General features: G+C 32.2%; 1 protein-coding gene across 1 annotated transcript in view; it reads right to left on the bottom strand.

Moving 5' to 3' along the window:
• The window catches only part of LOC114328859 (pro-resilin-like), a 32,233-nt gene extending 15,009 nt beyond the window's left edge, over window positions 1-17,224 (bottom strand). The window contains exon 1 of the mRNA XM_028277823.2: window positions 17,079-17,224. Within this exon, the coding sequence (XP_028133624.2) occupies window positions 17,079-17,084 (6 nt within the window). The 5' untranslated portion in view covers window positions 17,085-17,224. The remainder of the gene's footprint in view (window positions 1-17,078) is intronic.
• Between the last annotated feature and the right edge of the window lie 829 nt (window positions 17,225-18,053).

Raw genomic sequence — 18,053 nt, 5'->3', positions numbered from 1 at the left:
AGCTAATTTTAAAATGTGGAGTTTAAAGCTGCCTACAATTTTTGTCAATAACTTTTTTTTGTAATTTTTACTATAACAGATATACTGAGCTTCCTCACACTAATCAATCACCCTGTATGTTTCCCACGCCTCTAATCTCTTTTAATGTTTTCGTTAATAGCATACCGTGATTGTGGGAAATGTGTATTATGCACATTCTATATAGACCACTGTCGCAGACACAAAGATTTTCTTAAACTATTAATAACTACCCAATATGTGAATTTTTTTTATTAATAAATATGTTGTTTCCAATTTATCTCTCAAAATTATCCAATAATTTTTTGACAAAAATACGTTTATGTAATATAAATTTAATTTTTGTTCTTTCCCGAAAAGCTAGGGGGGGCCACGGCCCCCCCCTGCCCGTGTGTATGGGCGCCTATGAATTCAAGTGTACTATAAATTAAAACTAATATGATTTTTTAATAGGGTTCCAAAACTGTTGAATTGTGGCATGTTTGGATTAAATATTATGTCCACATGGGATTAGCCACAGTTAGATTGTAATAACAATTACATATTTTTACCTGTAGATTTTTTATCCATATTATATATTTTTTAACTTGGGGTAAGTATAATTATATCTTATTAACAAGAGTCTCAAAGAAAAATAAATTGTTATCAACATATTATGTGTAAATACACTGGAACATGCAGTAAGGAAAGCTCAGCCACAACTGACAAACGGATTTGCCGCCCAAGGATCAAAAATACTATTAGCCTTTGCGGATGACGTGGACACAATTGCACAATCCACCAGGGATGCAAAAGAAGTTTTCACCCTATTCGAGAACGGAGCCAAGGAAGTTGGTCTTAAGGTCAACGAGGACAAGACCAAGTACATGGTGGTTACGAAGAACCCAAGACCAAGGGTTAGACAAAACGTAACAATTAATGAATACAATTTTGAAGTCGTCAAAGAATTTAAGTACATGGGAGCAATTATAATATCCGAAAATAAATATGGAAAGGACGTGGCAGCCAGGATAATTGCAGGAAACAGGGCATATTACTGATTAAGGACCCTACTTAAATCAAAAATACTCTCAAAGCAGCAAAAATAAAAGTATATAAGACAATAATTCGTCCCACAATAATGTGTGGAAGCGAAACATGGACTCTGAGTCAGCGGGAAACGACAAAATTACTGGTACTTGAAATAAAGATACTACGGACTATCTATGGGCCTTGCAGAGAAGAGACAATAGGAGAATGGAGAAGAAGACACAATGATGAACTCCAGACAATATATGGAGATAAAAACATAGTACGCTACATTAAAGCAAACAGAATACAATGGGCTGGTCACGTGCTAAGATCAAGTGACGAAAGACTTCTGGACGCCACATTTTGGGAAAGGCCCGATGGAAAAAGGCCAGTGGGTCGCCTAAGAAAGAGATGGAAGGACGCAGTAGCCAGTGATCTACGCAAAATGGGAGTACAGCAATGGAAAATAGCTGCTCGGGACCGACAACAATGGAGGGAAATAGTAAACGCGGCCAAGACTCACATAGAGTTGTAGAGCCAATTGATGATGATGATATGTGTTAATACCTACTTCCATATTTATTTTTAGTTACTTTTGCTTAATATCAAGACAAACCAAACTCCGACTTAAAATATAATCCATGAACACCGTACTGTATTTCAAATAACGATGAAACTTTCGATCTAGTTTTATTATTTATATGATCTTTACCGATATCATCTCTTACGTTATACGCATATAAAAATAAATCTTGTTCAGCAATGTAATTTACTCGAGATTTTATGATAATTACCCATCTTATACGTTTTCATTAGTTATTAAATTGTAGATGCTCTCATTTGTCCATATTTGGTACCGATTGTGCAAAATTTGCCTTACTTGTTGTTAAATCTATTCCAGTTTTGCAATTTGTCTATATAAAACTTAATCGTGTTTTAACTATTCGACATTAAATAGTTCTTTATTTTAATAACCATTATGATTTAATGGTTTAAGACTGGGACGATCTTGAAAATATTGCGAATGCTTTATAATTAAAGATGAAATTACGTTTAAGAATCTGAAAACAAAGAATAGCCCCTGCATTTAAAACCTACAGCATCAATTGAATAGAGAAACATAGAAATAGAGCTTCTGATGCTCAGGGCCTCTAAGTATGATCTGAAAGAGAAAGAACAAACATAGCATTGAAAAACAAGACTATAAAAGATAAGGAGAGCTTTTACCTATATTGTCGAAATTAAATACCGACCAATACCCATATAATAGCTGGAAACTTCGGTAAGAATGATGAAATATATTCAGAGTAAAAAACATGAACATTGGTGATGGTGTTTAGAAAAACAAGACGTGGGCTACAACAATTAACGATTAAGATAATTATGGATGCTTGATGCTCAAGTACCGAGATAAAAAACATGTAAAGAGGAGCCGGAAAATAATAGTTTAAGATAGATGGAAACTAAAAGAATTTGAACAAAATTCCTAAAAAAAGTTAAATTTAAAAAGAAGGTTTACAAAAATTAATATGTACGGTCTCTTTTTTGTAGGTATCACAAAAGACCCGAACCGGAAGAGCTAAATTAATTGAAATATGAAAAAATTGAACAATAACCAGAAATACTAAGCTCATGTTGGTCAATGCCGTATTTTTCCCCGGTGGCGCCCAAAATCCCGACAGCCAAAATCCCGACAGGCCAAAATCCCGACATGCAACAATCCTCGCAGAAGTAAAATTTCCGACCACTACATTTTGAATATTTATTGTTTCCTTTTCAAATTCAATACCAAATCATATTATAGAGTATTGAAATTGAAAAATTATTACTTACTAATAAGTACGGGTACTAATTATTATGTTGTTCTGAAGCTATTTCCTTGTGGCATTTTTATGATTAATTATTTATATGGGAAATAAGCCACAATTAAAATGAAAAAAATAATTTTATTAACGTTTAATAATATTGGCAATATCATTTTAAAGTCTTCTACTTTAAAATGTATAATATATGTCTAAATTGCCAATATAAATGAGTCAGATTAAATAAATTATTAGAAGAATTTTTTTGCTTAGCAACAACATTTTTGTTTATTTAGTAATATTTTGTATTTTGACAACGGCACCCGATTTGGGCGTCGAAACGTTAATAAAATTATTTTTTTCATTTTAATTGTGGCTTATTTCCCATATAAATAATTAATTATTATGTATTTTAAAAGAAAAAATTATTTAAACATTTCATTTTATAATATAAAAGCTATACTTATTGAAATGGTAGGTTGTAAGTGACATGATAATATCTATTATATGAAAGTAAACTTGAATTCAGGATTTGATTATACATATATTATTGGAATATATTTTGGCAAAAAAAATAATTTGTTAGAAATTTTATTTAGAAAATTAGTTCATATTAAACGGTAAATACTTTTGTTTAGTAACAAAAAATAAAAAACAGATGGCCATAAACAAAAAACAAGAAATAAATGTAATTATATGTTAAAAAGAAACTTATCAAACATGTCCGGATTAAGGCCTGTCGAGATTTTGGCCTGTCGGGATTCTGGCGTGTCGGGATTTTGGCCGTCGGGATTGTGGCTGTCGGGATTTTGGTTGTCGGGATTTTGGGGTAGACCCATTTTTCCCATTGCTACATACGCAGCTGAAATAATGACTCTCAAAAAATTCTATAGAAGTAAGATCGAAGCCGTATCGTAAGAAACAACCTGTCAATTCTGGGAGAGTAAATACAAAAAGAGGCGATTAAAAAAAGTAAACCGAGCATACTTAAACTACTTCGGCTACATAGTCAGAAGAACGGGAACCATGGAACTATTGGTAATAGGAAGAAAAGTAGAGGACTGAAGACCAAGAGGAAGATCTCCACGATGGTCAGATTCAATGAAGACTCCCTAGGGTGAGAAAATTCCTATATGAAGCCGTCCATCTGGCACAGGCTTGCAGCCAATGGATACAGTAAACTAACAATATTTAGAGTTAAAGACTAAGTGTTCACTCTAATGGCATATAAAACAACATAATGTTACTCTACATCCCACCAGACTGAAAACAATGGGAACCTTATCTGGTTACACTTCCGAGGCTTCTACAATTTGCAAGCCATACGGATGCCGAGACTAAGGAAGATGAGGAAATTTTACAATTTATAATTCACGTCCCATCTGCTCAGCGCGGTATAGTCCCAACGAGAATGGTTATACCATATTATAAATTGTAAAATTTCCTCATCTTCCTTAGTCTCAGCATCCGTATGGCTTGCAAATTGTAGAAGACTCGGAGGTGTAACCAGAGAAGTGTCCCATTGTTTTCAGTTTGGTGGGATGTAGAGTAACATTATGTTGTTTTATATGCCATTAGAGTGAAAACTTAGTCTTTTGCTAGCAGTTGCCGCTAGGGCATCTATGCCATTCCGTTCGTTTGTTTTGGTTGGATCAGAGAGAGCAGCATATATGCCTCCTGATGAAAGACTGTTAAGTTTCGAAACCGGTAGAGGTGCTTGCTGCACTCTCTAATTGGAGTAGAATATGGTGCGGCTGTATTTTCGTTTTGCAACGAAATTGAAAATGGTTATTCATTTTTAATATTTAGAGTGTTACCATGCTCTGACAATAGTTCAAGAAATGAGGAAGAAGTAAACCCTTATTACAAAATAAAATGAGATATGTGTTTAGAATTTTGCAATGACCATAACAATTTTTGTACATTTTTTTGAAAGTTATATCAAGTAACTAGTAAATAATAATGGTATTTGTTTAAGGTTTCGATTTGCAAATCGAAAGACATTGTCAAGATCATTTTCAAAATCACATTAATTTGATCTAATAACAAAGTAATATAAAAAATTACCCCACATGAAATAAAATTATGTTTGTAACAGGAATAAAATAAAAAGGACAGTCGTATTACGTCAATCAAATTTTTAAGGCACGTAGCAAAAAAGAGGTATGAATAAATTTTGAAAAACTGAATTTCTCAGCGTGCCTTAAGGTGCCGTGCATTTCTAGAAACATACAGTTGCTGAAAAATGTATCGTTCTCCTCGTAATATGTGCCCCAAATCCCAAATATGCACAATATGCAGTCTTCTTACTAACATAAATAAAAAGCTCAGCCTACATAAATAGATACTCGTATTATACAAAACATATTATTTGTATGCAATCAATAAAAATTAAAATAATTATTCTGATTATTAACATAGCGTAGTGTTTTATCCTTTTTAAGTTTAAGGACAATAACATTAAGAATGGTTCAGTTCATGTAAATACAGAAATTCCATGCTATACACGGCAAGTTAGTTGACTGAGATTTCAAGATTTATGAACTAAATAATTTTCATCGATTATTAACTTTAAGAATGTCCTCATTTAAAGTCCATAATGAGAAAGAACTATTCAACATCATTGACTGTTAATTATATACTCCAATTAAATATCATTAACAATAATCTGTTGTGTGACTAATAAAAAATAAACTGGCTTTAGGAATTAAGTTTCAGCAATTATTATTTTACACATCTCTTACAGATAATAAAAGTAGTGTTAAATCGTTAATGATTATTAGTTTTTACTCCAAATAGTAAAAGATCAAGAGCAAGATGAACGATGACTGAAGTTAACGGGGTATGGCGTGATTGTCAGGTTATCATGACAAACAAGAAGAGACTCGTTTCAACTCTGGTCTTTTCCATATTTTACTACCCATGCGAGACATGGACAGTCAAAGAAATAGATAGACGACGCATAGACGCTTTTGAAATGTGGACATAAAGACGATTGTCTCGGTTCTAGATGAAATTAAACTAAATCAACGTTTCTCTAGTACTGTTTAGGTTCTAGAATTTTTAAGTTATTTAACCATATCCACCGAAGCGATCATAAAATTGAGCAGTTGGCGGTTCAATTAAGGCTTCAGAATTAATTCTAATTCTACAGATCTCCACAGCGATGGGCAGACATTATGAAAAAGTTTCTCAACAAACAGTATCCGGAGGTAGTACCTACATCAAACTATCCGAGCTGCTGAAGCTCAATGATGAACTACATCACATCTCGTCATCATCACGTAGCGCTACAACCCTGGGTGGGTCATGTCTGACTGTAAAACTGTTGTCCAATTTGTCCAGCCTTCCATCAACCTAGGGTCAAAATCGGAGATCTGCTTGGATGCTATCTCTCTATCGCATTCTGGGACGTCCGAGTGGTCTTTTGCCTGCAGGAATCTCTTCCCATACCAGTCTTACAAGTCTCTCGTCTATCTTAGTCGCTGTGATTAATTTCTTGAGCAATATTGGCGTCATTGTAGAGTGCTTTTAATTCGATATTGGTTCTGATCCTATACCTACTGGTTTGTGGTGATATCGTGGTGAGGTCCGAAAATTTTTCGTTTATCTGCTAAGATGTTAATGGCTATGATTATGATGAAATTAAAAGATACATACTTATCGTAAATTGTAATTTAATCGTAAATATGTCAATGCATAAGTACCTAGTGATTCCAATGTCCATCTATGGAGACTCCAAAAAAAAGAGTAAGATATCAAGTACAAAGAGCAAATGGATTAGCTCCTCCTCCTCCTCAGTCGTTTCCTCATTGCTGAGTGTCGTGATTCCCTATAATACGAGCAACTATCTCTTTCCATCGGCTTCTGTCCTGAGCTTCCCTCATGGATTCAGAGAATGTTTTTCCACTGGCTTTCTGTACTTGATCCGTCCATCGAGTAGGTGAGCGACCTCTACTTCTGCGCCCTTCAACGTTTCCCGAAATTATAAGTCTCTCAAGATTATCATCACTTCTTCTTGCAATATGGCCGACAAATTTTAAGACGGTGAAGAGGCAAATAGAGGAAAGTCGAGTCTGAATATTAAGCTCTTGGAGTATTGAGTGATTTGTTCTGTGTTCCGTCCATGAGATCCGAAGCATTCTTCTCCAGCACCACATTTCAAAGACGTCAATCCTTTTTCTGTCGTCCGATTTCATTGTCCATGTTTCGGATCCGTAATTAAATATGGGAAAAATTAAGGCACGTACTAATCTTATTTTGGTGTTCTTCGACAAGGAGCGATCTTTCCAGATTTTCGATAATCGACTCATAGCGTTTTTGGCCATGCCTATTCTCCTACGTATTTCTGTTTCAAAAGATCCTGTATTACTGATGTAGGATCCTAGATAATTGAACTCGTTAACCACTTCAAACTGCTCTAAGGCTCCTGTTGTCTGAAGTGAATTTGAATAATCTACTATCATAATTTTTGTTTTTTGTTTATTGATCTTGAGACCACATCTATTGCTTGCGGCTTCCACTAGCTGCAGCAGGCTGGACATTTCTTCTTCGGATGCAGTTATTAATGTTGTATCATCTGCATATCTGAGATTTGAGATCTTCTTTCCTGCGATAGAAATACCGCCATTCCATTTGTCGAGTGCTTTTCTCATTATATATTCCCCATAGAAATTAAAAAGACTTGGAGATAGAATACATCCTTGTCGGACTCCTCTACCTATTTTAAAAGGATCGGACTTATGGTTTTCAATTCTTATTCTGGTTTCACTGTTCTCATATAGGCTTTTCACCAGAGCTGACAGATGTTGAAAATGGATTAGCAGGTTGCCTTAATAATACTATATGGCCTAACCTACATATTAACTGTAAGATGAAATCAGGAATCTATAAGGCCAGTATAAGACCAATATTGACGTATGTATCAGAAATAGGACCCGGCACAGCCAAAACGCAAGGAATGCTGGAAACAGTAGAAATGAGAACATTTAGAAGAATTAAAGGTAACACATTGAGAGACCGAATAAGGGGGACGAGATCAGGACAAAATGTAATGTACATGGTATAAACGAGTCAACAGTAAATAGAGAAAAAGAATGAAACATTCAAATTCGTAGAATGGCGAACATTAGAGTGGTAATAGCAAGGGACAAATCACCAAATAATAGAAGAAGTATCGGCCGACCGCGCAAGAGATGGAGTGATAATCTTCCATAGAGGCAACAACCTGCCAGTTAATAAGCAAAATTGCTTATATAAAGGAAGAACATAGTCAAAAGCACTAAGCAGGGCTGAAACATGAGATATGAAAAGGCTAACTAAAAACAGACTTGGTGTTTTCGTTGCAGCATAAAGGTTACGTACAGTATTATCTTTAAATATACGTATCGCATGGTTATGGTAAACCCCGGTGCCGCCCAAAATCCCGACAGCTAAAATCCCGACGGCCAAAACACCGACACGCCAGAATCACGACACGCCAGAATCCCGACAGGCCAAAAGCCGGACATGCAATAATCCTTGCATAAGTAAAAATTCCGACTTTTGTTTAATACTTTTAATACAAAATACTTTTGTTTAGTAACAAAAAATAAAAAACAGATGGCCATAAACAAAAAACAAGAAATAAATGTTAAAAAGAAACTTCTCAAGCCTGTCGGGATTCTGGCCTGTCGGGATTTTGGCCTGTCGGGATTCTGGCGTGTCGGGATTTTGGCCGTTGGGATTGTGGCTGTCAGGATTTTGGCTGTCGGGATTTTGGGGTAGACCCGGTAAACCCAGGAAAATATACCATACACCACCACAACCACAAGGGTTCAAATGCAATAGAAATAGAAAAATATATATGTAAATATATATATTTTTTACTTCTTTGATTTAATAGATGATCATATAAATACTCTTAGAAAAGAAGATAATATAAATATTTTGAAACTTAAAAAAGCGAAAATGTATTTTTCTGTTTCTATATGACCATAAACTAGAATAAACATAAAATGGGTAATTACACACCAGAAAACCGATTTGTTCGTCTCATGTGATGAAAGTAAAGCAGAGGTTGAAAGACACATTCTACATTTTTCAATTTGCTTAAGCAATGATGTGCAATGAGTCCAATAAAATTAAAAGCATTGCTTACTGACGGGAGTGAAGAGTATCAGTTTTTGCAAAATGGCAAACAATTTGGAATCATTGTTTTAGTTCGGGTTCTTCTAATAGCAGCAGTTTTTAAAGATTAAAAAAGTAAAGTCATTACTACATTATATTGATAAACGTTTGCGTACATACATAATATGGATTAAAGAACTAGAAAAACCCATTGTAACCAGCTACTTTATATAATTTTGGTAACAATAGGTCATTTTGGTTTAGCATTGCTATAGAATTTCATCTGGTTTGAAAAACAACTGAAAAAACCAAGTATGTAGGACCAAAGGTATCACTACAGAATAATTTTCAATATGGATTTTTCTGCAACTAATTAACACACTATACTAAAATCACAATAAAGATGCACTAGAACTAGAAATAAACAAAACAAAACACGTTGAATGTTATGAGGAGCACTCCCGAATCATGATTTACAATGTATACAGTTGAGCCACGAGTCTTTACCCGTGCGCCATCATTTAAAGTTTAAAGCATACGAAATAAGTTGATGATAAGTCGGAAATTGAAATTAACTAAACGCAACAGCAAGTGACAGTAAGTTGCTACTGTTCCTATTACGGGTTAAAATCTGAATTATCAAATATGTGTTTTATCTCGTCAGGTATTAATGACGCACGGGTAAAGACTCGTGGACTCAACTGTACCTAAACTTTTTAAATCATGATTTGGGATTTACAATGTATATATATACATTGTAAATCATGATTTGGGGGTGCTCCTCGAACATTCAACTTGTGTTGATTTGTTTATTTCTAGTGCATCTTTATTGTGATTGTAGTATAGGACAAATTTTATTGTGTGGAAAACTATACAAGAAATTGAAGCTGTTATAGAAAACCAGACTGAGAAAGTTTTACCATAATTACTGACAATTTTTGTTGATGTTGAATGAATAGAAGTATTACCACAAAAATTCTTGCAAATAGAAAAATTAGGTAACCAAAAAAATCATCCAATCGTATCGATCTATATGGTGTGACACTTAATGGAAGAGGGATATAAATAATGAACATTGTTTAAATATTGGGCGTAATTTGCATTTTTTTCTTCGATCGGATTGCATAACTTGATTGACATTAAGTGAGGTATTCGCAGGTATTTGTAACAATATCAACAAAAATGTATAAATGTCACCGATATCGGTAAAGTGTGGAATCAGTAAAAATTCATTCAAAACAAGAGGCTATTGTTCGAATTAGATAACACTCTATATATCTACGGTGAATGTAAAAACTTAATTGCATATTATATATTCAAAGATTCTTCGGTTCTATAAAGTAGGTATATAATACATATTTTGCTTTCTTATTGCACATAATATAATATAAATATAATACATAAATAATATAAAAGGATCTTAAATAGGAGGTTAAGCTGTTTGTTTAATTTTTTCTATTGATAAAAGTAAGAATAGACTAAATAAAATATAACATAAAAAAAGACATAACAAAAGAAAGGTACAAATACGTTGAAGGATATATAAACAATTTAAAAGTTACAATTTAAAACAGGGGGACGCATTAGTCTACCAAATATTCTACTGGTGTTTATGGTAGATATAAAAGAATAAACTACTAAGAGTACCTATGACACGGAGGAGAATTGAAAATAATATCTAAAGTGAAAATACGAAAAGTTTACTCATTGCAATTATAAAATATTCCAGACAAAAAGCAAATGCTGAAATTTAACATATACAGTAGAACCCGCTTATTAGAATACCTGTTAAAGGAATATCCCGGTTTAAGGAATAGCAATTTGATGTCCCGAAACGTTTTTACTAGCAACTAATGATCGGTTATTAGAATATCCCGGTTATAGGAATACTTTTGCTTGACACCAAGGCTATTCCAATAAGCGGGTTTGACTGTAATCGGAAGAAATAATAAAAATGAAGATTGACATTTCGTTCGAATATGATAGCATAGTGACGAAAGAAGAAAAATAACATGCTATAAGTAGAATAGACAAATTATATACTGTTGACATGACTCTATTATACAGGGTGTCCCGAAAAGATTGGTCATAAATTATACCACTGATTCTGGGGTCAAAAATAGGGTGATTAAACCTCACTTACCTATATACAATAGTGCACACAAAAAAAGTTACAGCCCTTTGAAGTTACAAAATGAAAATGGTTTTTTTTTAATATACCGAAAACTCCTAGAGCTTTTTTATTGAAAATGGACATGAGGAATCTTTATCGTAGCAACATCTTAAAAAAAAATTATAGTGAAATTTGTGTACCCCATAAAAATTTTATGGGGGTTTTGTTCCCTTAAACCCCCCAAACTTTTATGTACGTTCCAATTAAATTATTATTGTGGCACCATTAGTTAAACACAATATTTTTAAAACTTTTTTGCCTCTTAGTACTTTTTTGATAAGCCAGTGTTTATCGAGATATTTTGAATATTTGTCGAATCCACCACCTATTTGTATATGGTTAAGTATGATTATAGACACCTGTTAATAATCTGAAAATTTATTTATAACTTCAATTTTTTGGTATATTTGGAAAAAGAAGCCACATCTCGATAAAAGTTGACTTACCAAAAAAAGACTAAGAGGCAAAAAAGTTTTAAAAACACTGTGTTTAACTAATGGTACCACAATGATAGTTTAATTGGAACGTACACAAACATTTGGGGGGTTTAAAGGAACAAAACCCCCATAAATTTTTTATGTAAATATAGTAAAAAAGTAGCCGCATCTCGATAAAAACTGGCTTATCGAAAAAATACTAAGAGGCCAAAAAGTTTTAAAAACGTTGTGTTCAACTAATGGTACCACAATAATGAATTAATTGGAACGTACACAAAAGTTTGGGGGGGTTCAAGGGAACAAAATCCCCATAAATTTTTTATGGGGTGGACAAATTTCACTATAATTTGGTTTTAAGGTGGGCCTGTCATAATAATGATACATGCCCGTTTTCAATAAAAAATCTTTGAGAGTTTTCGATATATTGAAAAAAATCGATTTTCATTTTGTAACTTCAAAGGGCTGTAACTTTTTTTATGAGCACATTTGTACTAAGGTAAGTTAGGTTCAACCGAACTATTTTTAACCCCAGAATGTGTGATATAATTTATGACCATTCTTTTCGGGACACCCTGTATATTAGACAAAATTATATTATAACATATTAAAAGAGTGAAAATAGATTGAGCATTGAGCTGTTTTCAGTCTAGTAGAAAATGGTTAAAACAAAGATCTGAGATCAACCAAATAAAATCATCTGATCTGTTTTGAAAATCGAAACGCCAAAAAGTCAGATACAAGAAAGTAAAACAAGAAACAAGGAAGCTTTATGTCTGTAATTGTTTTATTTGGCTTTGTAAGGTAATGTCAGAAAATTAAAGCTCATAGCAATAGTCTAATGATAAATAAAATTCAAACAATCGTTTATGAAGATCATCTGGCAGTAATAACTTTATACGAGAGGAAAAACTTGTGAACAATGGCATAATTGGACAAGGAAACAAGAAAAATAAACCTACAAATAAACTAAGAGATCCTCGATAAGATCACAAAAATTAAAATGTACAAGACCCTAATAAACCCTTAATAAAAATCATGAGAACTATACTTAGGACAAAACATAACAAGAGAGGGTGAAAGGAAAGTAAAAACGCAAACAATATAAGTATTCAAAGGATAAAACCAAGTGAAATATGGAAAAGCAAAACGAATAGAATGAGTAGGATATAAAGTGAGATCACCAAAAAAAAATATCTAAAAGAGTTACAAACTGTAATCTAATCGAAAAATTGGCAGAAGGTTCAGAAGGAAATGTGCAGAAAAAGAAAAGAGTGAAATTAAATTACTAACGAAATTAAGACCAAAATTATAAGACTTAATGAAAACCTCATATAAGATAGATAAAAGCTTTATAGAGTCTTCATAATACTAATGGATTAAAAGAATTAAACGGAAGACATGTTCAAAATGATCATCTGGAAGTCGAAAAGTCAAATAGGAGGTTTTAGAAATAGTTTAAAATAAAAATTTAAAAATGTGGCACTAATAGAATGGTATACATGCACTATCACCAATTATTTTCAGTAGCAAACATAAAACATATTGAATTAGAAAGACAATAAATATTTGGATTGAAAGTGAGATATCACAATAAAAAGAGCAAATAGAAAATTGTGGTGGTAATAGTCAACAATGAATCTGAAGTCGCTAATTTTATTGTTTTGCATAAGAAATCAACGCGATTAGGGAAGTTGAAAACACAAAAATAAGTAAATAAAATGTCATGTTTAAGCATCTCAAAATATTAACGGTAATTAAATGTGTCTAAATAGTGACAGTGTGAAATTCAGGTGTACACAAAAAAGTAATTACAAGATGCCCTATTTGACACATTTTGAAGTATAGATTAGAATGTATTATATGAAAAAAGGAAAAGCGACAGTAAAAATCGGTAGATGAAACATATAAATAATAAGAAATAAGAACAAATTAGACATGGGCCTGATAGTTGCTGCATAAACCTGAACAAGAAAGGACAGGGCTCTGAAAATACGGGAGAATATTATCATTTGTTTAGTGCGCTACAAAGCAGGAAAAACTCATTAGTGGCATATTATGTTAGTTTTGTATATCGCCAATATCAATCTTAGAATAAGTATAAAAAGACTGAAAACATTAATGTAGGGCTAAGTCTTACTAAACAAGTTAAACAAGGATATTATCTACCGCCAACATTCTTCAAAATATTCTTAAAACAAGCATTTTAAGGAATAGAAAAAATGTAGTCTAATGAGGTTGCCACTTAACGAAAAGCGTATACTATACTCCCTTAACCTTGCAGACGATCGAGTTATTATATGGCTTAGACCTTTCCTATCAACGAAGACTCGGAATATATGAGATCAAATTTGAACAATTCGACAAAGGAGATATTAATGAGATATTATAGGACAGAACTCTCAATCTAGAAAATAAGACAAGCATCTAGAATACCAAAGTGAGAATTATTATTACGTAGGTATAGGTCAGAGGTACATGGGCTATTAAAAGAAAAAACAACCAAAATACTAATAGCTACTAAAATTGACTATTTGTGAAGGGTAATATGAACATCAAGAATGAAAAACTCGCAAACATCAAAATAATGGAAATTATTAGACTGGATAGATTAAAAATAAAAAAAATACTAGGATACAAAACAGCGGGTAGGTGTTGTAAAACTTGGAAACTAATAAATAAAGGATATCGCGGACCAGTTATTAGAAATTAATTAAGTTAGATTATTGTTAGAGTTTTGCCGTGGTAATAGCCAACGCGCAACGTCAATTTAACTTAATAAGGCGGGTTAAGAAGAGGAAACTGTTATGGCACCAGTTTGTGTTTTGTTTTTGTTTTGTCCGTTTAGGGGAAAACCTCCATCCGATATTAGTTAGTTCCACTCATTTCTCACGGTTAATGTTTAAGTAATAAAGATTTCCATTGAGGTGATTGGTTGTTATCTTTATACTGAATTGTCTTTATCTAGTCAAGATAAAACATCTACGAATAGGATGATACAATTGGAAAAGTTCACGAGAAGACAAATATATTAAATAAAGACAATAACTTATGTTAAATATAGGTAAAACATTTTATATGAGAAAGTTAGAGATATAGTAAACAATATCTACTTATTGTTCGTCCGCTATAACTTTTCCCATGCGTCACGATTCATTTTCAAACAAATTAGGTCAAAACAAGTGAAACGTACGCCGATGTGTGTAGTATATAGTACAGAGTATACAAAATGTATATACACATCGACGTTCGTTTCACTTTATGTTCTGATTTAATTTGTTTGAAAATGAATCATGACGCATGGGAAAAGTTATAGCGGACGAACTATATGTTTAAACGTTGTAGGTATTCAGCTAATATTTTCGTACAGTTTAATTACCTTAACATTTATTAAGTTAATTAGATAAGAATAGTTTAAAACACAATGTTGGGATATACCTATGGACTGAAACATAGTAGAGATAAAAGTGACCATGATGATACTAAAGTATTTTCTCAAAGAACAAAAAATAAAAGCATAGACCATGATGGAATAATTTTATTAATGTTGTGTTAGGGTACGATATGGAATAATGCAACAATAGATACATAGGGTAGACAACAGATATTTTCCTAACACAAACAGATATAAGCAAAGACAGTTAGATTGTCATTAATTAACTACATTCCGAAAATGAAACTCAAAATATTTGCCCATTTTTTGACAATACCAAAAATTGTAAAATTGGTAAGAATACCAAGAATATATTTCAGAAAGACAGAGGAGGGAGCAGGAGAAAAGTTATTAATAGAATTAAAAAATATTAGAGATATAGTAAACAATATCTACTTATTGTTCGTCCGCTATAACTTTTCCCATGCGTCACGATTCATTTTCAAACAAATTAGGTCAAAACATAAAGTGAAACGTACGCCGATGTGTGTAGTATATAGTACAGAGTATACAAAATGTATATACACATCGACGTTCGTTTCACTTTATGTTCTGATTTAATTTGTTTGAAAATGAATCGTGACGCATGGGAAAAGTTATAGCGGACGAACTATATGTTTAAACGTTGTAGGTATTCAGCTAATATTTTCGTACAGTTTAATTACCTTAACATTTATTAAGTTAATTAGATAAGAATAGTTTAAAACACAATGTTGGGATATACCTATGGACTGAAACATAGTAGAGATAAAAGTGACCATGATGATACTAAAGTATTTTCTCAAAGAACAAAAAATAAAAGCATAGACCATGATGGAATAATTTTATTAATGTTGTGTTAGGGTACGATATGGAATAATGCAACAATAGATACATAGGGTAGACAACAGATATTTTCCTAACACAAACAGATATAAGCAAAGACAGTTAGATTGTCATTAATTAACTACATTCCGAAAATGAAACTCAAAATATTTGCCCATTTTTTGACAATACCAAAAATTGTAAAATTGGTAAGAATACCAAGAATATATTTCAGAAAGACAGAGGAGGGAGCAGGAGAAAAGTTATTAATAGAATTAAAAAATATTAGAGATATAGTAAACAATATCTACTTATTGTTCGTCCGCTATAACTTTTCCCATGCGTCACGATTCATTTTCAAACAAATTAGGTCAAAACATAAAGTGAAACGTACGCCGATGTGTGTAGTATATAGTACAGAGTATACAAAATGTATATACACATCGACGTTCGTTTCACTTTATGTTCTGATTTAATTTGTTTGAAAATGAATCGTGACGCATGGGAAAAGTTATAGCGGACGAACTATATGTTTAAACGTTGTAGGTATTCAGCTAATATTTTCGTACAGTTTAATTACCTTAACATTTATTAAGTTAATTAGATAAGAATAGTTTAAAACACAATGTTGGGATATACCTATGGACTGAAACATAGTAGAGATAAAAGTGACCATGATGATACTAAAGTATTTTCTCAAAGAACAAAAAATAAAAGCATAGACCATGATGGAATAATTTTATTAATGTTGTGTTAGGGTACGATATGGAATAATGCAACAATAGATACATAGGGTAGACAACAGATATTTTCCTAACACAAACAGATATAAGCAAAGACAGTTAGATTGTCATTAATTAACTACATTCCGAAAATGAAACTCAAAATATTTGCCCATTTTTTGACAATACCAAAAATTGTAAAATTGGTAAGAATACCAAGAATATATTTCAGAAAGACAGAGGAGGGAGCAGGAGAAAAGTTATTAATAGAATTAAAAAATAAACAGAATATTTTAAATTAAACTTTTTTATCAATACAGCATGCATATATTTATAGCAAAAATAAAAAAAATATATTATTAAAATATTGAATTCCTACTTTCATTCAATAAAAATATATTAAAATTAATGTCATAATATTATAAAATATTAATAAATGTATAATTTTAAACTAAATTAAAGTTATTGATTAAAAGCTAGTGCTAATTAACAATAATTTTGTCTCTTGTATTTTTCGTATATTTTTAAGGTTTGTTAACTATTTATTTTAATTTTTTTTTAAATCTAACGTACCTTCATTTTGATTTTTATCCTACACAAATTTGAAAAATAAGTAAAAATGCACCACTAAACTCTAGTGAAAAACTAAAATATGTATCGATAAGATGTAACTATCTCTATGAGAAATAGAAGTGATCTGATTAGGTTTGCTACCACAGGAGCTTTTATACTGAAATCTTCATATAGTGGGTGCTCTTACACAAAATATTTCACTTTCATCCCAAAACCTTGCTATGAAACCATCACTTGAAAAAATATTTCACCCTACCAGATCATCTCGATCCATCTTGACCCCCCTAGAGAGGGTCAGGGGGGCAGCCCCCTTCTATTTCCATTTCGGCGCCTTCTTCACTCTGAAGATACGGTCTTGCCTTGAAATAGTTCAATTGTTATGTCAGATCAACTGTTTATGCTTTAAATTATTAGGATTCGGCTGAAAGTGATCTTCTTTAGGCCAGTCAAGAACAATGTCTGCAAGAATCATGTCGGGTGTGATAGCGTGCAGTTCGTTACACTTACCAGTAGTAAGAAGTGTTTTGATATTCTTCATCAGGACGGCTAGTGCTCAATCATATTTGCAAATTTATATATCTACAATAACCATAAGGATTTTAACGATAGTTTTCTTTAATTTTTTAAAATAATAGATAATTTCCTTTTGTATAAATTTTACTCAATTTTATTTTAACTTTTTCTCTCGTTTTTGTGTATCTTTCTATTTTTTGACTACCTACCTCCTTAGGATGATTAATTGTACATTTAAATACAATTTTTTAATTTTAACTATCGTTGAATCTTGAAACTATTTTTGTATGATTTGTCAGACATAAGAATTGGATTTAATATTCGTGATTATTAATTTTCCTCTTGTACATCTCTTTATAATACCTTTCATATATTTATCTTCTCTTTGCAACTCTGCATGAGTTATTATTGTTCTGAAGCTATTTTCTTGTGGCATGTAAATACAATTTATTATTTTTACTC

Source organism: Diabrotica virgifera, chromosome 1 (assembly GCF_917563875.1).
Source record: "Diabrotica virgifera virgifera chromosome 1, PGI_DIABVI_V3a".
Taxonomy (NCBI): Eukaryota; Metazoa; Arthropoda; class Insecta; order Coleoptera; family Chrysomelidae; genus Diabrotica; species Diabrotica virgifera.
Note: the sequence above shows the minus strand (reverse complement) of the source record. Positions and strands in the feature narration are given on the sequence as shown.